This window comes from Benincasa hispida, chromosome 10 (genome assembly GCF_009727055.1).
Source record: "Benincasa hispida cultivar B227 chromosome 10, ASM972705v1, whole genome shotgun sequence".
Taxonomy (NCBI): domain Eukaryota; kingdom Viridiplantae; phylum Streptophyta; class Magnoliopsida; order Cucurbitales; family Cucurbitaceae; genus Benincasa; species Benincasa hispida.
The window spans coordinates 47,801,431-47,823,107 of NC_052358.1; the positions used below are offsets into that span (position 1 = coordinate 47,801,431).

At 35.0% G+C, this 21,677-nt stretch overlaps 2 protein-coding genes across 2 annotated transcripts; both read right to left on the minus strand.

Annotated features, from left to right (window-relative positions):
• Nucleotides 1-15,066: 15,066 nt before the first annotated feature.
• On the minus strand, nucleotides 15,067-15,692 carry LOC120087899 (auxin-responsive protein SAUR23-like). Its single transcript, XM_039044907.1, has one exon. It carries the CDS (start codon nucleotides 15,548-15,550, stop codon nucleotides 15,257-15,259), a length of 294 nt encoding a protein of 97 aa, XP_038900835.1. The 5' UTR covers nucleotides 15,551-15,692; the 3' UTR covers nucleotides 15,067-15,256.
• A 2,603-nt stretch (nucleotides 15,693-18,295) lies between these two features.
• LOC120087900 (auxin-responsive protein SAUR21-like) lies at nucleotides 18,296-18,939 on the minus strand. Its single transcript, XM_039044908.1, has one exon. The coding sequence runs from the start codon at nucleotides 18,778-18,780 to the stop codon at nucleotides 18,487-18,489; it is 294 nt and encodes a 97-aa protein (XP_038900836.1). The 5' UTR covers nucleotides 18,781-18,939; the 3' UTR covers nucleotides 18,296-18,486.
• Between the last annotated feature and the right edge of the window lie 2,738 nt (nucleotides 18,940-21,677).

The window sequence follows — 21,677 nt, forward strand, 5'->3', positions numbered from 1 at the left end:
CCCCTGATCTTATTCGAAGAGAAAGACGACGATGAAAAAACATGAGGAATGTTGAAAAAACGTGACATTGGGAGAGACAAAATATTTATTTAGACTAAGACAATAACATTGATACCCCTTTTGAACACAAGAATAACCAAAGAAAATAAATTTTAAGGACTTTGGATCCAACTTGATATGTTGAGGTCGAACATACTGAACAAAGTAGGTACAACCAAATGTTTTAGGTGGAATGAGAAATAAATGTTGTTTGGGGCATAAAGTACTAAAAGGTATCTCACCCTTAAGAATGGAAGAGGACATGTGATTTATTAAGAAACAAGCTGTGGAAACAACATTAGCCAAAAAGGATTATGGAACATGCATCTGAAACATTAAGGCTCTGACTGTCTCAAGGAGATGATAATTCTTTCGTTCTGCAACCCTATTTTAAGATGGAGTATCAACACAAGAAGATTGATGAAAAATGCCATAGGCATCTAAATAAGACTTGAGTAAATGACAAAAATATTCCTTAGCATTATCACTTCGTAAGATTTTAAGAGCACCGCTAAACTGAGTTCGAATTTCAGCATGGAAGTTACGAAAATGAGAAAGTAACTAAGAACAATTTTTCATTAAATATAACTACGTAACACGAGAATAGTCATCGACAAATGTAACAAAATACCTAAACCCTCATTTGGAATAAGACATGGACCCTAAACATCAAAATGGTCTAATGCAAAAGAAGCACTAGCTTGTTTATTGACTCGAGGATACAAACTCAAACGATGAAATTTAGCAAATTGACATGACTCACAACCTAAAGAAGACAAATGTTGCAGCTGTGGATGAAGACTTTTAAACACAGAGATAAACGGATGACCCAAATGACAATGCTCTTCGAAGGAAGACAATACGCTAGGCATGTGATGCCTGTAGGCATTTCAAAGATATAAAGACCTCACAATTCACTCCCTTTACCAATAGTTTGCTTCATCGTAAGATCCTGAAATAAGCAATAACTAGGAAAAAAAGGAGACACGACAATAAAGACCACGAGTGAGTTTATTGACCGAAATCAAATTAAATGTGGTAAATTTAAAAGTGATGACAAAGAAATTGATTCAATAAAATGGACCGATTCCTGATCTTAAAATAGGAGTGGAGGTTCCATCAGCTATAGTGACATTCGGTGAAGAGTTAGATCTACAAAAGTTAGAGAATAAACCGGGGTTATCTGTCATATGGTTTGTAGTGCCAGAGTAAATGACCTATTTTGACGTGGAAGAAAGAAGGCATTTAGAGATGTTAGTTATCTGTGCGATGGTCGTAATGAGAGTAGAAGATGATGTTGTTGATGACTTTTGATACTGTTGAAATTTAGCAAAATCCTCTGCAAAACTCGTAATTGACTTGTAAAGATTATCAGGAGTAGAAGCGACATGTGCAGATGGCACCCTCTTACTTTTATTCATCGATCTTCTGCATACACGTTTCATATGGCAACGTTCACAATAGTAATAGCAAACAACACCTCCCGAATTTGATCTTTGGTTATTGCGATGACCTTTGGAGCTATTTAATTCAATCCCCTTATTACCTCTATAATCATTTGTGCGCCCAATCAAAGCATTGCTAGAATAAGATGACGTAACTGCTTGTGGCTTCTCCATACGAAGTATTCGAGTATAAGCTTCTTCTAATGATGAGATATTTGAGCTTGACAATACTTGATCTTTGGGCATCTCATATTTAGGTGCAAGATCAACTAAAAAACTCATGATAAACAACTTTTCATGTTGAGCCATTAGAACTTTTGGACTCGTGCTGATTGGCATCAAGACATTGAATTCCACACATGTATTTTTTTTTTTTTACCACTATAAAGTAGCTTGTAAGTGGTTTTTCTCCTTGATCAGGTTGATATAAAGTCTTGCAAACATCAAACACTTTATTAATGCTCTCTTTCCCAAAATAAGGAAAATCCAAATATTCCAATAGTTTCTTGACTAATTCACAGTGATATACTAATTCAACAATTTCACGGTCAATAGAATTCTTGATTTGTAGAAACATTTTTTAATCGTCCAGCCACCAAATCTTTTTAGTAGCATCAATCGGTGGCTCTTTGGTGATGTGATCATCCATCTCCATGCTTCTAATAAAATGTCGAACATTTGATCTTCATGAATAGTAATTGGATCCATTCAACTTGTGTTCAGTTATTTTTGACACCATAAGAACCATTACAGACATGACTACTGGTATATTATCAACCATTACCTCAAAAAAAAAAAAAAAGGGAAAAGAAAAGAAACACTAAACATAAGAGAAGCAAACCCTAATTTACTAAAGAGATTTTTTTTCCCTTCAATGAACCACAAACAGTGAGTATATAGCCCAAACAAGCACATCATCAAGAAGAGTCAACAAAATCAAGGAAACCCAAAAAAGATGAACCAAAACTGACAAACATGCGTCGGCGCATGGATCAACGGTAGAAGGGAAAATATGATGTGTGAGCCTCACACACTGATCAGATGGATGTCGGACTTTGAGATTCTGTAGATTGGCGATTAGGCTCCTCAATGGACTAGACGGTGTCGAAAAATACCAAAGAAAAATGACCCTCCCTTTTTCCAGTGGCAATGGCAGCGAACAAACCAAAGACGTCGGCGGTGCGCAAAAGTATAAACTCACTACTCCACAAAACCCTATATGTAACACAAACGGGTTCGAAATTCTCAAACCCTAAGGTTTACAAAACCCTAATTTTTTTCGAGCGCTCTGATACTATGTAAAACTCTTAGGTTTGAGAGAGAATCAGAATACTCTATTCCATTCACCAAAGATATGAATATATACAAGTGTACACGAGTGACTAGAGAAGGAAAGCATAGAAAAGAAAAATATAACAAGATATTTACAAAAATTGAAAACCTCTAACAATAGAATTATAACAATGTATAACAAATTTCTATTTTTCTTGCCAAGTTGTTCCATTCATCAATATTATAGCCACTGTCCAAGCACTATCAGTTGTTACACTAAATTAAATCATTCGAGATAAGTGTATCACATTGAAAATGGACGAATAAAACACTGCAGTGATTGGATTATCTTTTTTGGTTGAGAGATAACCAAAAGATAACATAAGAGTCAATTACATTTGTTGAGGATTCCACATTGGAAAAATTAAGAGATCTCACAATGTTTATAAGTTAGATAGGCTACTCTTCTGATTGCCAATTAGGTTTAAGAGAACATGGAGGCTTGGCATATTGAAGCCTTGAGTGGATGAAGCCTAAGGAAGGGCGAGAATTTTGTCGAGATGTGTCGCTCGTGTGTTCGATATTCGAACATGAGTCCCTTGTTTTTGGTAATTTTTGTGACCTTGTACAAATTATGTTCTTGTTATGGAGTCTTAGACATAAAGGAAACATATATTTTTCTTTTAATTAAGGAAGCTGTGTTGTTTTAGTTTTCGTCTGTAAGAAGGCTCCTTGCCCCCATATTTTTGTGATAAATACATCCCAGTTTCTTATCCACAAAAAAACTAGTTCATATCACATCTTAATCCTCATTATCTAAACTTCTGCACACTGGTCAATTTTTTAGCACCTCGGCAATAAATCTTAATAATCATCCGTATTTGAATCTAAGGATGATTGTATTGCTATAATTAAATTTATCATAACCCATTAGCTTAAGCTTTTAGATTCATTGGTAATTTAATACTTACATATCAAAAGTTTCAGTTGATTATACTCTTGGTTGCTTATGAAGGCAGAATAAAATTTTGACACTACAAGATATAATGTATTCAAAGATCTTAACGATCTATAGGCTTGATTGTTGATCCAACTCAAACAACTAAAATGGTTCAGTTCTTTTGTCTTCAATTTTTATTTCAGTTTTTTAGTTTTGTATATTGGGCAAAGAAAATAAAAAAAAAAAACTAGATTATAAAGTATCTAGGAGCTCAAATTCAAATTTAATTACTTTCCATTTGTTGTGAAGCACACTTGACCCTCGCATGTCACCAGCAATTGGATTTGTAATTTAAGGAAGAGAAGACCTGCAAAATGAAGAAAAATGGCTCTGATGACTAAATCAGTAAGAGAAGAAGCTAGAAGTTTTCAGTTACCTTATATGGAGCTTTAATAGTCTATTTATAAGGGATTTGACCTAGAAATATGAGATTTAACCCTTCTAGGAAATCCTAAGCCAACTAGATTAAATCTTATCTTATCTCTTTTTATCTTAATTTTAACACCATAACGCCATTCTTCACAAGCAACAGCTTATTCAAGATTCCATTTTCTAGTCTCGTAAATAATTTCATTATTCAAGGATCACAACTCGAATTTGTGTAATCACATTGTTAAGTCTCTCTTGATTATCAGATGAGGTTGATATGATATTTCATCACTAAGGTTGTGATTGCAAAAAGAAGACTTTACTTCCATTGTAACCAATGTTTGCCATTGTTTGACTTGACTGCATCACAGATTTCTTCATTTTCCGATCGAGATATTTATCTGGATGGTTTTGAATAGTTAACTTAAATCTTGTAATTTTAATAGCTTTATCACTCTACTTATGAATTGGTGTCCCACGTTGCAAGAAAAAAGTTGTAACCTTGTTGATTAAATTATTTGAAAATCGCAAGGCAAAAGAAACACAAGTTTTTGTGGACAAAAAATTCAACTCCATTGCAATTCATGTGTGACTTTACACATAAAAGTTCCCTTTACAATTATATTCAACATTATCTCCTATAGACAAGAATGAAAAGAAGAGTTGCTAAAACTGTTACGAGTATATTCTCTATGTTCTCAATCTTGCATGAAATATACAATCTAGAAGTGACATCAATGAAGGATTTTTCTTTGCAGGGAATTGTTAACCCTCTTGTTGTGTTACAGAAAGACTCGAAATCAAGAAGTAGAACATTAAAGCTGGCAGTTGAACGGTTGTCGTCCTCTTTCTATTAAGTGTTGTAACCACCAGAGCTTCATCATTGACCGAATCGCCTGCACATATATAAACGAAATCAAATGTGAGATTAATGAAAGAGTGAATAAGAAATCGAGAGAGCGGAGCATTCGTTCTGTAATACTTTGAAGAGTAATAAAAGAGAACCTTCCAATTTGCACAGTGGACGTAGGCATTTGGCCGAACCACTTAAACTTCTGTGTCTTTTCTTCTTATCTCTATGATCATTTAGATTTTGCTAAAATATCGTTTACACAATCGTGTAGTTCCTATCACATCATGTACATAATCGTTTAGCTCCACGCTCAATCGTCTATACGATCGTTTAGCTCCTCCATTGTCGTCTATATGATCGTCTAGCTTCAGTCAACTATCGTCTATACGATCTTTTAACACTTTCTCCTATCGTTTACTTAATTAAACTATTGTTTAGTTCTTGGTGCATCGTCTATACAATCGTGCAGCCTTTTGGTAAACGATAGAAGGATTTTCAAGCTTCTACATTCTATCTTCCCTGACTCTTGAATTGTTATCAATCATTATATCTGAGTGTATTGTGATTATTAACGTGAAGATCTTGTCATCTAGAACAACAAGTGGTATCAGAGCTTAATGAACAATTTAAGACAACTCCAAGATTTGAATTCTTGATTCAGAATAGCCAATCTTGAAGACCAAGAATGGCAACTACCAGATATGAGATTGAGAAATTCGATGGCATGACAGATTTTGAACTATGGAAAGCAAAGATTAAAGCAGTCTTGGAGCAGCAAAAGGCTCTCTTGGCCAATATAGACCCTGCGAAGTACCCTGAAACACTCTCAGGGGCAGACAAAGAGACTATTGATCAAATGCATATGGAACCATTGTTCTCAATGTCACAGACAGTGTTTTGAGGCAGATTGTTGACTAGCCTATTGCCTATGCCTTGTGGAACAAGTCGAATGAGATATATCTCAACAAAGCTTTTTTTAGGGAAAGATTTTTCACTTATAAGATGGATATAGCAAAGTCCCTCACGGATAATCTTAATGAGTTTAGATTGTCTTCTAAGTTCAGATCAATTAGAGATAAAATTGGAGAAGAGAATGACGCATTCATACTATTGAATTCTCTACCATAATCTTTCAAAGATGTGAATAGTGCATTGAAGTACGGTAGAGAAAGAATTGCCACAGATGCTATCACATCAGTTGTAATAGTCAGAGAGCTTGAATTGCAAATGACTAAGAAGGATGAACCAGGAGGTGAAGGTTTGTTCTCAAAGGGGAAAGGAAAACATAACAATGGTGACAAGTCTAAGATAAAGTGCCATTTTTGTCACAAAATGGGGCACATGAAAAAGGACGGTTATACCTTGAAGAGAAAATTGAACCAATAGAACAAGGAGGTAAACAGACTGAGGCTATTGTAGGAGAGACTTCCCTAGTCTATTCAGATGCTTTAGCTACTATTGAAGAAGGTGGAGACCAGAATACTATGGAGACTCAAGATTAAGTGTTAGATGCTGGTTGCTCAGTCCACATGACACCATCCAAGGGATGGTTTTGCACTTATAAGAAGTGGGATGTTGGGTTGATCTATATGGGAAACAATAATACTTGCAGAGCTGTAGGAATAGGGTCTGTGTCCTTGAAGATGCAGGATGGTTCTGTCAAATTGATAAGGAACATGAGGCATGTTCCAACTTTGAAGAGGAATCTCCTTTCTTTGGGGATGTTTGATGCCATAGGCTGTGAATATAGGGGTATGGGAGGCACCTTTGAAATTATTAAGGATTCCAAAGTGGTCTTCGTGGTAACCAAGGTAAATGGTTTATATATCATCAAGGATGTGCAAATGGCACACTCGGCTTTGTTAGCAACTGATGGGGAACCTACTGAAGATAACTTATGGTGCAAAAGACTCTTTCATATCAGTGTGAGGGGGCTGCAAGTATTATCTAAACAGGGAATACTACCAAGGGGTGTTGAAGATAGCCTTAAATTTTGTGAAAATTGTATATTGGGCAAAGCAACAAGACAACAATTCCCCAAAGGACAACACACTTCAAAAGAAATCCTTGAATATGTGCATTCAGATTTGTGGGGTCCAGCTTATGCTCCATCTCTTAGTGGAGCAAGGTACTTTCTTTCATTTGTAGATGACTATTCAAGGAAGAGTTGGGTTTACTTTTTAAAATCCAAAGATGAAGTATTTAGTAGATTTAAAGAATGAAAGTCCTTGGTTGAGAAGCATACCTCTAAACAAATTAAACATTTGAGAACTGATAACAGTTTAGAGTTTTGTGGAAATGAGTTTAATTTGTATTGCAGGGAGCATGGCATAGTAAGGCATAAAATCGTGAGGTACACACCTCAACAAAATGGAGTAGCTGAAAGGTTGAATAGAACAGTGCTGGAAAGAGTAAGATGTCAACTGTCCAATGCCTTGTTGCCTAAAAAATATTCGACTGAAGTTGTCTCATACCCATATACACTCTTAATAGATGCCCTCATTGATCTATGGAGCCGAAGACTCCTAAAGAGAGGTGGACAGGGCAGTCACCTAAGCTGGAACACCTAAAAGTGTTTGGTTGTGTAGGCTACGTGCACCAAAGCCAAAGGAAGCTGAAACCAAGGGTTGTAAAGTGCATGTTCTTAGGCTTTACACCGGGAGTAAAATTCTTTAAGTTGTGGCATCTATTTGAAAAGAGGTGTGTGAATAGTAGGATGTGATCTTTAAAGAAAATGAGATGTTCATGATATCAGAACAACCATCTTCAACAGTAACAAGACTAGTAGCACTAGATTTGAGGTGGAGTCTCAAAATGATCATGGAGCTTCTACTTCCTCTCAAAATCAAGAGTTAGAAGGTGATGAGGCTGCTGAAACCAGTGAGCATGTGTCAAGTGATCAAGTTGAGACACATAGGGACCTTCACAACTACTCATTGGCAAGAGACAAACCTAGGAGAACACACCAGCAAGGTACCAGGAATCCGATTTTGCTAGTGTAGCATTGGGTGTTGCCATTTCTTTGAGTAATAATGAACCTTCCAGCTTTGAAGAAGCAACAAATAGCTCGGATGCTAGGCAATGGATTGAGCTATGAATGATGAACTCATGCAAATGGATTTACAAATTTAAAGAAGAGATTCCAGGTGTGCAAAAGTCTAGGTTCAAGGCTAGGCTTGTTGTTAAGGGGTTCACTCAAAAGGAAGGCATTGACTACAATGAGGTGTTTTCTCCAGTTGTGAAGCATACTTCCATCTGGTTGCTTCTTTCCTTAATTGTGCAAAAATATTTGGAGTTAGACCAGTTGGATGTAAAGAAAACCTTCCTACATGGGCTGTTGAATGAGACAATTTACATGAGACAACCTCAAGGCTATGTTAAAAGTGGAGAAGAAGACCTTGTGTGTTTGTTGAACAAGTCCATATATGGCCTAAAACAGTCACTGAGACGCTGGTATGAGAGGTTTTGATGAGGTGATCTCCAAGATGGGGTTCAAAATGAGCTCATTTGATTGGTGTGTCTAAACAAATACTAATAGTTTCAAGGAACTGGTCTATCCACTCCTCTATGTAGATGACATGCTGCTGGCTGGGAGATCCAAAAAAGAATTGAAGCAAGTGAAAATGCTTCTTAAGAGAGAATTTGATATAAAAGACCTGGGGGAGTCAAGGAGAATCCTAGGCATTGAGATAGAAAAAGACAGAAAACAGGGCAGATTGCTTGTTAGCCAATCTGAATATTGTTAACAGATATTACAAAGGTTCAAGATGGAGAATGCTAAGCCAGTAGGTACTTCTCTTGCTCCTCACCTCAAGCTTTCAGTTGCCAATAGTCCAAAGGGCACAAATGGAGAGCATTTGAACCATATGAAAGTTGTCCCTTATTCCCAAGCAGTGGGATCTCTTATGTATCTTATAACTTCTACAAGACCAGACATGTGCTACGCAACAAATATGGTCAGAAGATACATGGCAAATCCTGGTAGAAGACATTGGGAGGTAGTCAAGTGGATACTAAGGTGCCTATGTTCATCCAAGGAGGCAAAAGTCTTATATAGATAAAATGAGCCATCTAATGATGAAGTTTATGGTTATGTAGATGCAGACTATACAGGGGACTTGGACAGAAGACATTCCCCATCAGGCTATGTTTTCCTGGGGGGTACAATTTGATAAGTTGGAAGCTACTTTGCAGCCTGTTGTGGCCCTTTCCACAACAGAGGCTGAGTTCATCGCATTGTCTAAGGCTATGAAGGAAGGTTTGTGGCTGAAAGGTTTATTAAACGATTTCGGCATAACACAAACAAAAGTTAGAATCTATTGTGATAACCAGAGCACAATATATCTATCTAAGAATCAGTAGTTTCACAGAAAATCCAAGCATATTGATATCAAATATCATTTCATCAGACAAGAGATTGAGAAAGGGGAAGTCGAGGTTGTGAAGATTTATAATGCAGCTGATATGCTAACCAAAATTGTTCCATTAAACAAGCTTCGTAGATGCTTGGACCTTCTCGGGTTTGAGTTACCTGAAAAAGGTTAGCTCAAGTCAACTCAGTGAAGCAAAGAGGGAAAGAACTCTGTATGCTTACAAAGGTGGAGATTGTTATAGAAAGACTCGAAATCAAGGAATAGAATAGTGTAGCTGGCAGTTGAACGGTTGTCGTCCTCTTTCTGTTAAGTATTGTAATCACTAGAGCTTTATTGTTGACCGAATCACCTGCACATATATAAACGAAATCAAATGTGAGATTAATGTAAGAGTGAATAAGAAAGTGAGAGAGCGAGATATTCATTCTGTAGTACTTTGAAGAGTAATAAAAGAGAACCTCCCAATTTGCACAGTGGACGTAGGCCTTTGGCCGAACCATTTAAACTCCTGTGTCTTTTCTTCTTATCTCTATGATCGTTTAGATTTTGCTAAAATATTGTTTACATAATCATGTAGTTCCTATCGCATCATGTACACGATCTTTTAGCTCTGCACTCAATCGTCTATACGATCGTTTAGCTCTTCAGCTGTCATTTATACGATCGTCTAGCTTAGTCAACTGTCGTCTATACGACCGTCTAAAGCTTCCTCCTATCGTTTACTTAATTGAACTATCATTTAGTCCTTGGTGCATCGTCTATATGATTGTGCAACCTTTTGGTAAATGATTCAAGGATTTTCAAGCTTCTATATTCTATCTCCCCTGACTCTTGAATTGTTATCAACCGTTATATCTGAGTGTATTGTGATTATTAACGTGAAGATCTTGTCATCTGGAATAACACGTTGGATGACTGAATCCAAACTCTTCTTTAGCTCTATTAAGCAAGTTCACAAATGAAGGATGATTCAAGTAAAAAAATCATAACTGAAAACTGCTTTCTTTGGTTTTCTCCAACGTACATTGGGATACGACCTTTTAGAACATCAGACTGACATCTTGTAGAAACAGACTTCATCTTGAGAATTTGTTTGGCACTGAGGATGACTGAAGGCAAACGAATTCCCATGTCTGAATTTGATTGAATGATTGAGCTATTGATATGAATTTGGAAATGGTGAAGTGTGCTTATACTTGAAAGAGAATATATGAGAGATTTGAGTTTGGAGATCAGTTGTTTGTTTGGAGTGTATATATAGAAGGAGAACGGAGGAAGAGATAAGAACAAAAGATAACATATAGATTTCAAAGCCAACCTGCTTCATCAATTACTCACATGGGTTACTTGAGTGGTTGAAGTATAATCACTTTCAAATTTGCTCCAACTTCTGATATTGTGGACCTTCTTGTCCCAATAAATGAAGTCATATTCAACATGTCTATAGTAATGGCCTAGTTTAAGTCCTAGGGAGCCAAGTTGTTACATTCTAAATCCATTTCAAGTATAACATTGGTGTACCAATTGTAAATCAATACTCAATCAAAATATAATTCAAGTATATTAGTAGTGTGTTAGTAATATATCAACACTCATTCAAAATGTAATTTCAAGTATATTATTAGTATATCAGTAGTTGATCAACACTCATTCAACATTCATTTAAAACATAACATTAGTGTATGAATACTCATTTAAAACCTATTCAGAATTCGTATTTAGCATATTTATTTATTTGTAGTTATTTACGATTATGACCCTAGAGTTTAGAGTAGTGCGCTATATAAACTCTCTAATCCCAGAGGTGTCGTTTTGTATTTTTAGAAAACATTCTCTCTAATAATACTATTCTCCCTCTGGCCCGTGGACGTAGCTAACACACTATCAGTGAATTATGTATTTCTGTGTGTTTATTCTTTCTATGTTTTTTGTATTCTTTAATTGCCGATTACGTAACATGATATATGTTTTCTGTGCAATACTAAAGTGGGCAAGGTGCTTCTCATCTCAACATATAGGTCGGCTTAATCTATAGTGGACCAAATTTGAAAATAATTGTACTTCAACCACTTGATGAAGTAGGTCATCGTCGAAATGTATCTTCGAGTCTTTGTTCTCATCTCCTCTCCTTTTTCCTATAATACACTTTCTCATTCAAGCAGTACATTATACACTTTCCATATCCATTGCAAGGACTCAACTATTCAAAGACAAATTTTAGAGTTTAGACATGGGAATTCGACTATCTTCTCTTCTCTTTAGTGCCAAGAAAATTTTGAAAATGCAGTCTGCTTCTGCACGAGGTTAATCCGGTGTTCCCAAAGGTCATGTTGCAGTATATATACATACATACATACGTACGTACGTACATATATATATATATAGATAGATAGATAGATAGATATATAGATTTATATATCTATATACATATACATATACATATATCTATGTAAATGTATATGTGTGTGTATATATATATGTGTGTGTATTATAATATTGATATCTATTTAGTTTAGTTTAACTTTCTCAATTTTGATTGGCTAACATTCCAAATTTATTGACCTTTTATCTTCTTATTGATAATTCCTTTCAAATTGTCTTTAAAAATCTCGACCATTAATATAACTCCATCAAAATTCTCATAAGTTTACGTTGGGAAAGTTGAAGACCTTTCATATTTCATATTTTTTTATTTATTTTTTCTCAAATTGAAACCCTTTCAGTTCCCATCATAAATATATTATATATGGTAGGTTAGATTCATTTTAAGTTAAATTCTCTCCCTTTCTAAGTCTCTCTCAACTATCAGGGTTTTACCGATATTCTATGTGGCTTCACGAGTCCAAGTTTGATTATCAATTTCTAAATAGAAATCATTTCCTCAACTCAATTTAGCTACTTCCAAGTTTTGGGTTCAAATTATTTTACCTTTTCTTTAAAAAAAAAAAAAATTATTTCATATTATTGATTGTTCAATACCTTAACACATCTAATATTTGTTTATATTTGCATACTTAGAATATCAATATGTCTATTTGGAAATATGAATCTGGATATGAAAAGCTCAAGAAGAAAAAAAGAGTAGAAAAATTTATTGAATCTCAAAAAGGTGTTCTCGATAAATTCATTATTGGAAGTAAAAGTATTAAAACTGATGAAATAATAGAAGAAATGATAGGTATAGACGAATCGAAAGATGAAACAAAAATAGTAGATAATTATATGGTTGAAAATGAAGCATGTAATCAAATAAACTTAATGAAAAAAAAAACTAGAGAGCGGGGAGGAAAATGAAAAAAGAGAAAACAATGATGATACTAAGTAATGATGAGGAGACATGTATGGTACATTCTGAATATAATATATATGATCCAAGAAGATGAACTATGTCAACTATGTCGCAAGAAAGATTAAATGGATCGGTCATATTATCCATTGAAAATAATATATTAATGAACTTAGATTATCAAAATTTAATACACAATTTTCGATCTCAAAAAGCAAGAAAAATAAATTTTAGATAATATTTTCTATATGAAGTTCTCTCTATCAAAATTTTACTTAAGGCTTCATATGATCTCGAGCCTCCCCTATCAACATACAAAATCCATTTCAAAGGAACTGCCTCTTGTTTAGCAACAACAATTGGTTTATCATGCCATTTCAATCCTCATTTATATATATAGAGCCATTCATTAGTTTGGAATGTCTTGCATGGGTTATCTGATGCCCCAAGTGACAAAACATAGTTTCGTTATTTACCATTTTGGTCTTAGGGTTTAAAGTAGTGCGTTATATAAATTCTCTAATTCTACCGGTACCTTTGAATCTATAATCGGATAATTTCTCTCTAATAATAATAAATTGATCTCATATCTTTCCCTCTGCCCCTAGACATAACTAATACACTGTTTGTGAATCACGTAAATCTCTGTGTTGGTTTTCTATTGTTTATGTTTTTATTTTATCTTTTATTGTCGATTTCTTAACAATTAGAATCATTAAATCACCGATTAACCTAAAAACTTAACCTGATGGATGAAGGTAAATTTAATATTATATCAACACTTAGATATGTTAAATCACCAATTGACCCAAAAGCATAAGTTGATGGGTAGTGGTAAATTTAATTATATCAACATCTTAACACTCCTCCTCGCTTGTGGGCTTGAAATTTTGTAGAAGATCCAACAAATGGAAATCAATATTAATTGAGGTGGAAATGACATTACAATGGTTTAAATACAAGACTTCCTACTCTGATACCATGTTAAATCACCAATCAACCCAAAAACTTAAGCTGATGGGTCAAAGACCCAACAAGTGCGGTCTATAAGAACACGAACTCAACATCATTGACTCATAGGCCATTGGTCTATGTTTGGATTTAGGAGGTTGTTAACTGCTTATTAAAGTTGTGCTTAGAGAATAATGCATTCACTTTGGTGGATTGAAACTTTTGCATTGGGACAATCTTGTCCCTCTATGTTCCATTTTAAGCCTTAGTGTTCACTAGATTGCTACTTTTGTAGCTAGGAAGAATCATTCTTCGTCAATGAAGATAAGTTTCTTATAGCTCCCTAGTCTGAGAGAATTTTTAAATATTGTAGGTCCGTTTTATAACCATTTGATTTTTTATTTTTGTTTTTTAAAATTAAACTTATGGACACTACTTCTACCTCCACGTTTCTTACAATGATTTGCATCTTTCTTAAGTAGAATGATTGAATTCTTAACCAAATTCCAAAAACAAAAACAACTTTTTGAAAGCTATTTTTTTTAGTTCTCAAAATTTAGCTTAGTTTTTTAAACCATCGGTGAAAAGTAGATAACAAGAAAAAAAATTTGGAGGTGGAAGTAGTGTCCATAGGCTTAATTTTTAAAAACAAAAACAAAAAACAAAATGGTTACCAAACAGGATCGTAGTTTTCAAACGTTTTGAAATTTGTCAAGAAAATATTATATTCATTGTTGTGGGTGCAAAATTTGGCGATTCACCAATGTCTCAAACAGTGCAACATCTCCAGTTTCTAATAACAAAATTCCCATTTAATAAAAATATGTTTCCCTTGTTTATAGATTATCCTCTTTGTGCTGTTTGTCCTTCTTGTTTCTTTTATTGATTTTTAATTCACTCCTCACTGGATTTTGCATTTTTGAGTATTAGCCTCTTTTCATTTACTTAATAAAAAGTTCCATTTCTTGTTAAAAAAAAAAGTGTTTACCTCAAATCCAAATCCTTCGCTAACCAATTGGAGAGTCTTCGTGAAACTATTTGGTCTTGCTTTTTACTGTCCACAAAAAGATCAGTGTTTCTTGCTGAATAAAATTGTTCCTTTTTCTATACTCTCTCCTTGTATGACAAAACTGGACTTTTCTCCTTCCCAATGAAAGTCCATAACCCATTGATATAATATTAAGTGCTGAAAAAACAGCATGATAGATATAATATTAAAATTTTCATAATCCATTGGTTTAAGTTTTTGGATTGATTGATGATTTAAAACATGCTTTATCGTATGTGATTAGTCCTTGACATGATTTTCCAGAATCAAAAGCTGATTATCATATAAGACGCCAAAGATTTAACTCTAAGCTTATTATCAATGTTTCAGTTGATAAAAATTCTTGGTTGCTTTATGAAAGTATTATATCTCAAATTGTCTTAGTTGCAGAGTTAGCTCTTTACTAGCCTTTGTTTGCAAAATGAAGATCTTAGTTTCACTGCAATTGATATTTTTCATTGATGTACAAGTGGATATGTAATTCTCCACCATTTCAAATCTAACTTCATCTACCATATACAAATTTTACTTTGCAGTAACATTTAACTCAATCTCCTACAGAAAAAGAATGAAAAAAGTTGTCAAAACTGCAAGGAGGATTGCTCTTTGTTCTCAAGCTTTCATGAAGTGTGCAGTCTAGAAGTGACATCAATGAAGGCTTCTTCTTTGCAGGGAATGGTCAAGCCTCCTGTAGGATGGCTGAATCCAAACTCTTCTTCAGCCCTCCTTAGCAAGTCTAAAAATGAAGGATGATTCAAGTAAGATATCGGAACCAAAAACCGCGTCCTCTGAATTTCTCCCACGTATACTGTGATGTGACCTTTAGGAACACTGGATTGAGATCTCCCTGAAATGGACTGTGTTCTGAGAATTTGCTTGACACTAAAGAGAATAGACGGTAGACGAAATCCCATGTCGAAATTGGATCGAACTGAAGGATCAATGAAGAACTTTGAATGATATTTGTACTGTTTGAATGAGAATTTGTGAGAAGATTTCAGTTGGAGATAAGTTGTATATTTGGTATGTATATATAGGAGAAAGGAGGAGAAAGATAAGAACAGAGAATAGAAGATAGGTGTTTAGGACAACCTGCTTCTTCAAATACTCACATGGGTTGCTTAAGTGGTTGAAGTACACTCACTTTCAAATTTGATCAAATTCTTGCTAATATGGACCCACTTGTCCCAATAAATGAAGTCATATTCAAACATTTTTATCTGGCTTAAAAATGTTAGTAGGTATTGAGAATAGGACAATTGAACTGGAATTGAGTTGAAATATTGAACTACTCCAAAAATATGTGGTGTATATCATGATGGATCTTGCATCATCAGCAGAAAATGACATATATGTCTGAAGGATGTTTATAATCTGAAAGATTTGTCATTTAGGTGGTTCTACTTGATGTTTGCTGTTGTGTAATTGCTAAATGGGTGAAGTGGAACACACAAAATTTCATTACCCATCTCATCTCAATCCTCTATTATATCAAGAGCCATAAAGAGCCACTGCTCATTATAAAGACTTCTCTCATGGGCCAAATTCATGGGTTTGGTTTTGGAGACTGTCAGGCTCCTATAATTCTATGTTTCAAGTCACCTTTGTTGCGGCTGTTCAGCCCACTTATTGCACAAGCAAATCTTTATTTTTAAACTTGTATTTTGTGAGTCCAAAATAATGTTGGGTAATATGTTTGGTCCAGTTGGGGCTAATTTTTGGGTTGACCCATCTTGAAAGCCCTAGGTTTTCTTTTTTGTGATAAGTGTATGACCTAAGGAGGAAGAGAGTGAAAAAAGAAGCATAAAATCAGAGAGAGATAGATAACTGTGAAGATAGATAGTTGTGCAGTTCGATTTTTTCAGGCACAGCTTCCACAAAGTTGTTGATTGTCGGAGTTTGAACCGTTGGATCGTGCTGAAATTTGTTCAGTCTGTTCAATACACATAGGGTCTTGTTTGGAACTTGGATGTTTGTTTGGAGCTCTGGTTTGTCTGTAATTGCTGCTAAACAGAACCTGTAAAACTGGATGATTTTTCATTCTTTTTATCTCTAGTGTTGATCTCTTATGTATGAGAGTGTTGGTGGGTAGTGAATCTTTATATGACTAATTTGAGTTCTTTTTCCCTAAACTTTATTATAATAAGAGAAGTTAACAAGGGTAGACTCCTCACAAGTGGTTTTTATTCTTTACATTGAATGGGTTTTTTACTTATAATTTGTGTGTGCTCTTTGCTTTTAGTCTTCCAAAATTTTATGGTTTGTTGCTGTCCATTATTAGTTCATTGTTTGGTGATTATTTGGTGATTAATTGTGGTTTTTGGAGTACAATTGCTTGGTTGATTGTTTAGGAGAAGATCCTAGTGGATTGTTGATATATTATTTGGGTCCTATCAACCTTAGGACACTAATGCTTCTTCTTCCTAAGAATTATGTCTTTTTGTTCTATATGAAACCTAAATGATCCCAGCAAGATTGCTATTTTTTGAGCTTGGAAGCCAATGTACAACATATCAAGGGCCTAGAATTTAGAGAGATGCTATATATAAACCCTTTAATCCCATCAGTGCCTCCTTTGTATCTATATTATTTGATATTCTCCTCTAATAATAAAAGTGCTCTCTCTTTCTGTTTGTAGACGTAGCTAACACACTGCTAGTAGATTACATAAATCTTCGTGTTGATTTTTTTTTGTTCTTATTCTTTGCTTATCGATTTTCGTTTGTCGTAACAATATTGATAAAGGAGTAAATTTACTGTGATCTTCTAGCTTAAGGTGATTTAACACAAGCACTTCGCAATTAACATAAGAAAAAATTTATACGTCATTGTGGATGTTTGTAATACTTATTACTCTGGGAATGCAACAGGTCATGTTATTAGCTCTGGAGCTATCAATTTGCTTCTGCCCTGTATTGCTTTTAGTAGGCTGTAGAGCTTATTGATTGAACTTCAACTTGATTTCAGCTGCCAGATTGAAAGGATCAGCCTAATTCATGATTCAAGTTACATCTTTTTTCACATCAATTATCCTATCTAGGAAGAAACTTTTGTGGTACTTCTTCTATAATGTCTCTGATAATCGATCGTCTTAAGCACATTTTAAAAAGTTTGTTCCTTTTCTGTACTCTCTCCTCTCCTCACATGACAAAAATGGACTTGAATCCACCCTATTGGAAGAGATTTCATCTCTACTTGCAAGGAGTTCAGCCCGGTTAGTAAAATATGGAGAGAAGTGTTATGAAATTGACAAATAAAAATAAGCAAAGAGAATCGACACAGAGTGTTAGCTATGTCCACGAGCGTAGGGAGAGAGCAATTTTATTATTAGAGAGAATCATATTATATATCAGAATCGCCTCTAGAGTTAGAGAGTTAATATATCGCACTTCTCTAAACCCTGGGTCAAAATTGTAAATAACGTAAATATGACAAATACTAATACAACTTAGGTTTAGGGGACATTGCTCCCGAACCCCACCAGGACACATTGCCTGAGACCTCATATTTGGTAATTCAAAGTGCTAGATAACATATTCAAAGTATACCAATAAGAAGAATAAGGAGAAGGAGATGGAACAACAAAAGATAGAGATGTCGTGTGATGAAAGTAAAATTTTGAGGATCTATAAATAGACTCAAGAATAGCTACATAGAAGTTGATTCTGAATTGTTATTGTATATATGTATACACATCTAGTTTTCTTGGTAAACGCTTCTTTACAATGCCACTCATTAACAGGCTAACAATGGAGTATATTCTCTAGCAAGTCAAAAGGCAAGTGAATAGAAAAATTTTGGGGAAAAAAATGGTAAAAAAAATGACAGATTGCCCTTTGTTCTTCACCCTTCAAGATACTTGCAATCTAGAAGTGAGTTCAGTAAAGGCATCTTCTTTGCAAGGAATTGTTAGGCCCCCTTGAGGATGATGGAAGCCAAACTCTTCTTCTGCGTGGCTGAGCAGTTGCTGAAATGACGGATGGTTTAAGTAAGATATCGGAACCACGAACCGTTTCCTTTGAATCAGTCCCACATAAACTGCTACATGCCCTTTTGGAACATCCAAATGGTTTTTGGCAAATCCTGACTGAATCTTCAGGATTTTCTTGGGATGAGGAACCAAAGATAGCAACCGAATTCCCATTTGTTTGAGATGAAAGTTTATGAAAAGATCCAAACTTTTCGATCGGATTGGTTTCGATCCAACAGGAAGAGAAAGTCAATTGAAAATGGTATTTGAAATCTCATATGATGTTTATATTTATAAAGTTTTGAAGAAAGCTTCATGCTGGTGAATGATGCTTGCTTATCCAGTAGCTATAAGTAAGGTATTGGAGTATGGTGGTTGGGTATTTGAGTGGACCCTTCCACATGGTTTTGTCTATTCTACCCTCCACACATAATCTGTGGTTTATATTTGTTTGTATCACAAAATTCTGTTCTGCTGTGGCCAAGTTGTTCCATTCATTACAAACCATTGTGCAAGTAAAGTTGTTAACACAGTGGATTAAATGAATCAAGATAGAATGTATCACACTGAAAATGGAAGTATAAAATATCCTTGTTTGGCTTCCTTTCTATGGAGGAGCCAATTGTTGCATCATTGAACTCCATGTTCTGGTACAGAAGCAACCAAATAATGGCATAACCATCGAATTATTTATATAATTAAATGTTAATACTAATTATTAAAACTCCTCAGCTAAGAAGTACAGACATTTTAGTTTGACTAGCATGTCCGTGTCTGACATGTGTCGGACACTTGGACATTCCGACACTTATCAGACACGTTCCGGACACTTGTTAGTGCAATAGATGTGTTAGATATGCATAGAACACTTGTTGAGTAGACTAAAAAGACACATATATGATAATAATAATAAATTTGGAATGTGAAATATATCAAACTAATTTTTTAAGCATATAAATGATTCAACCTATACTTTGAATTTTCTTCTGAAATAAAAATGATATATATTTTAATAAACGAGTAATTTTTGTGTCGTGTCCTAGATTTTTAAAAAATGGTATTAGCGTGTTTGTGTTGTTTCATATCCGTGTCTCATATCCGTATATGTACTTCTTAGCTCCTCGGTCCTTACCTAGTATATTAAGTGTTGATTAACTGCGAAACCTACAAATCAGAATGAGATTTTAGCTAATATTTTTGTTTATCATATGAAGTTAATTGCATTGCATCTACTTCAAGAAGCTGATGTACTCGGGACATGGATCATTAGCAATGGGAAAGAAGTTGCAATTTTTCTTGACTTTTCTTCTTAAAATTGGTTAACTGATCCATTCCATTTTTTATGCTTTCAGATGAATATTGAACTTGCACAATGCCACATGGACTTACTTGCACTTCACCTTGGACTTGACTTGAGACCCACTTCATAGAACATAATATAATTTTCAGCTTGGGCACTTCCTGACCCTAGCCATGGGTCCACTTAGCTCTATATTGTAGGACTTTTGTCACAACATTCGATTATCGAGCACCTCGTCGAGGCAAACCAAGCTCATTTTTCCACATGGAAGTATGTTAGATTTGCAGTCACAACTCTAAATTCATTTACTCAGGTCACTGCTTTCTTTTGCCTGTCCTTAAAAGCTTTGAGAATTCATTCCTTATGGGTCAATCTTGTCTACTCAAATACTGTTAATACAGAAAGGTGAAAACAACTTCAAAGTGATTACAAATCTGTTACATTCAAGCTATCTTTAAATACACTGTGTAACTACTTGTAAAAGTGTGAGAGAAAAATTGTACAGAGCGATCAAGAAAGCTTGAGACTTATCTTGTAGCAATCTTGTAAGATTCCCTAATAAAAAAAACTCCCCTCAGCTTCTTCGTGGATGTAGGCTGTCCTTGGCCGAACCACGTAAACCATCGTGTTCATCTTTTTCCCGATCGTCTTGTTCTATCGTATATCTTTGATCCATCGATCGTGTAGCTTTTAGCCAACGATCATTTACCTCGGCACCCCTATCGTGTAGACGCTCATCGTCTTGAACCCCATCGTCTAGACAATCTTCAGTAAAGTCTTCATCGTCTAGACGACTCTTCCCCTATCGTCTAAACGACTTCCATCTTTACATCTCATCGCCTAGACGACTGAAGCCTCATCGCCCTGCGATTTCCGACAGCATCTCCCTTCGATTTTCTCTTTCTTTTCTCTCTATTCTCTGCAACAAAGAAAGAAAGTATAGACATTAGAGTTCTACAATCAGCAGAAGTGCCAAGTTCTAATCTCAGCCATCAAGGTGTAAGGTCGAGATCTCTCATCACACGGATTGTGCTTTTAACACATTGTTTTATTATTGTGTGAATAAGAAAAGGGGTATCTGGTATTCGTATAGGACTTGAGTATTCTTCAGCCCAAAAAGATCAAGTTTCGTGTGTGTTCTTCAACCCATATTTCTCTTATCAAGCCCAACAAATGGTATCAGAGACTACAAGAAAGTTTCAAGATTAGTCAAGATTCTAAAGAAGCAAAATCCTGGAGCCTTTCAGTTGAAATTTGAAACAGATATGGTAATAGCAAGGTATGACATTGAGAAATTTGATGGGAAAGGCAATTTTGGTTTGTGGAAAGCCAAAATCAAGGCTATCTTGGGACAACAAAGGGCACATAAAGCCCTAGAGGATCCAGCCAAGCTGCCAAGCACTACAACAAAAGAAGAAAAAGAAAACATGGAGCTAATTGCTCATGGAACACTGGTTTTAAACTTGTCTGACAGTGTCCTAAGGCAAGTGATTGATCAAGAGATAGCTTTTAAGATGTGGAGCAAATTGAATGAGCTATATGAGACGAAAAATTTGCCCAACAAACTTTTCCTAAGGGAAAAGTTCTTTACCTTCAAGATGAGTGCTTCTAAATCCTTAATAGAGAATCTAGATGATTTCAAGATGATAACTACTGAATTCAAGACTCAAAGAGAAGAGATTGGGATAGATAATGAAGCTTTTGTGCTTCTCAACTCATTGTCAGATTCTTATAAAGATGTGAAGACTGCCCTAAAACATGGGAGAGATTC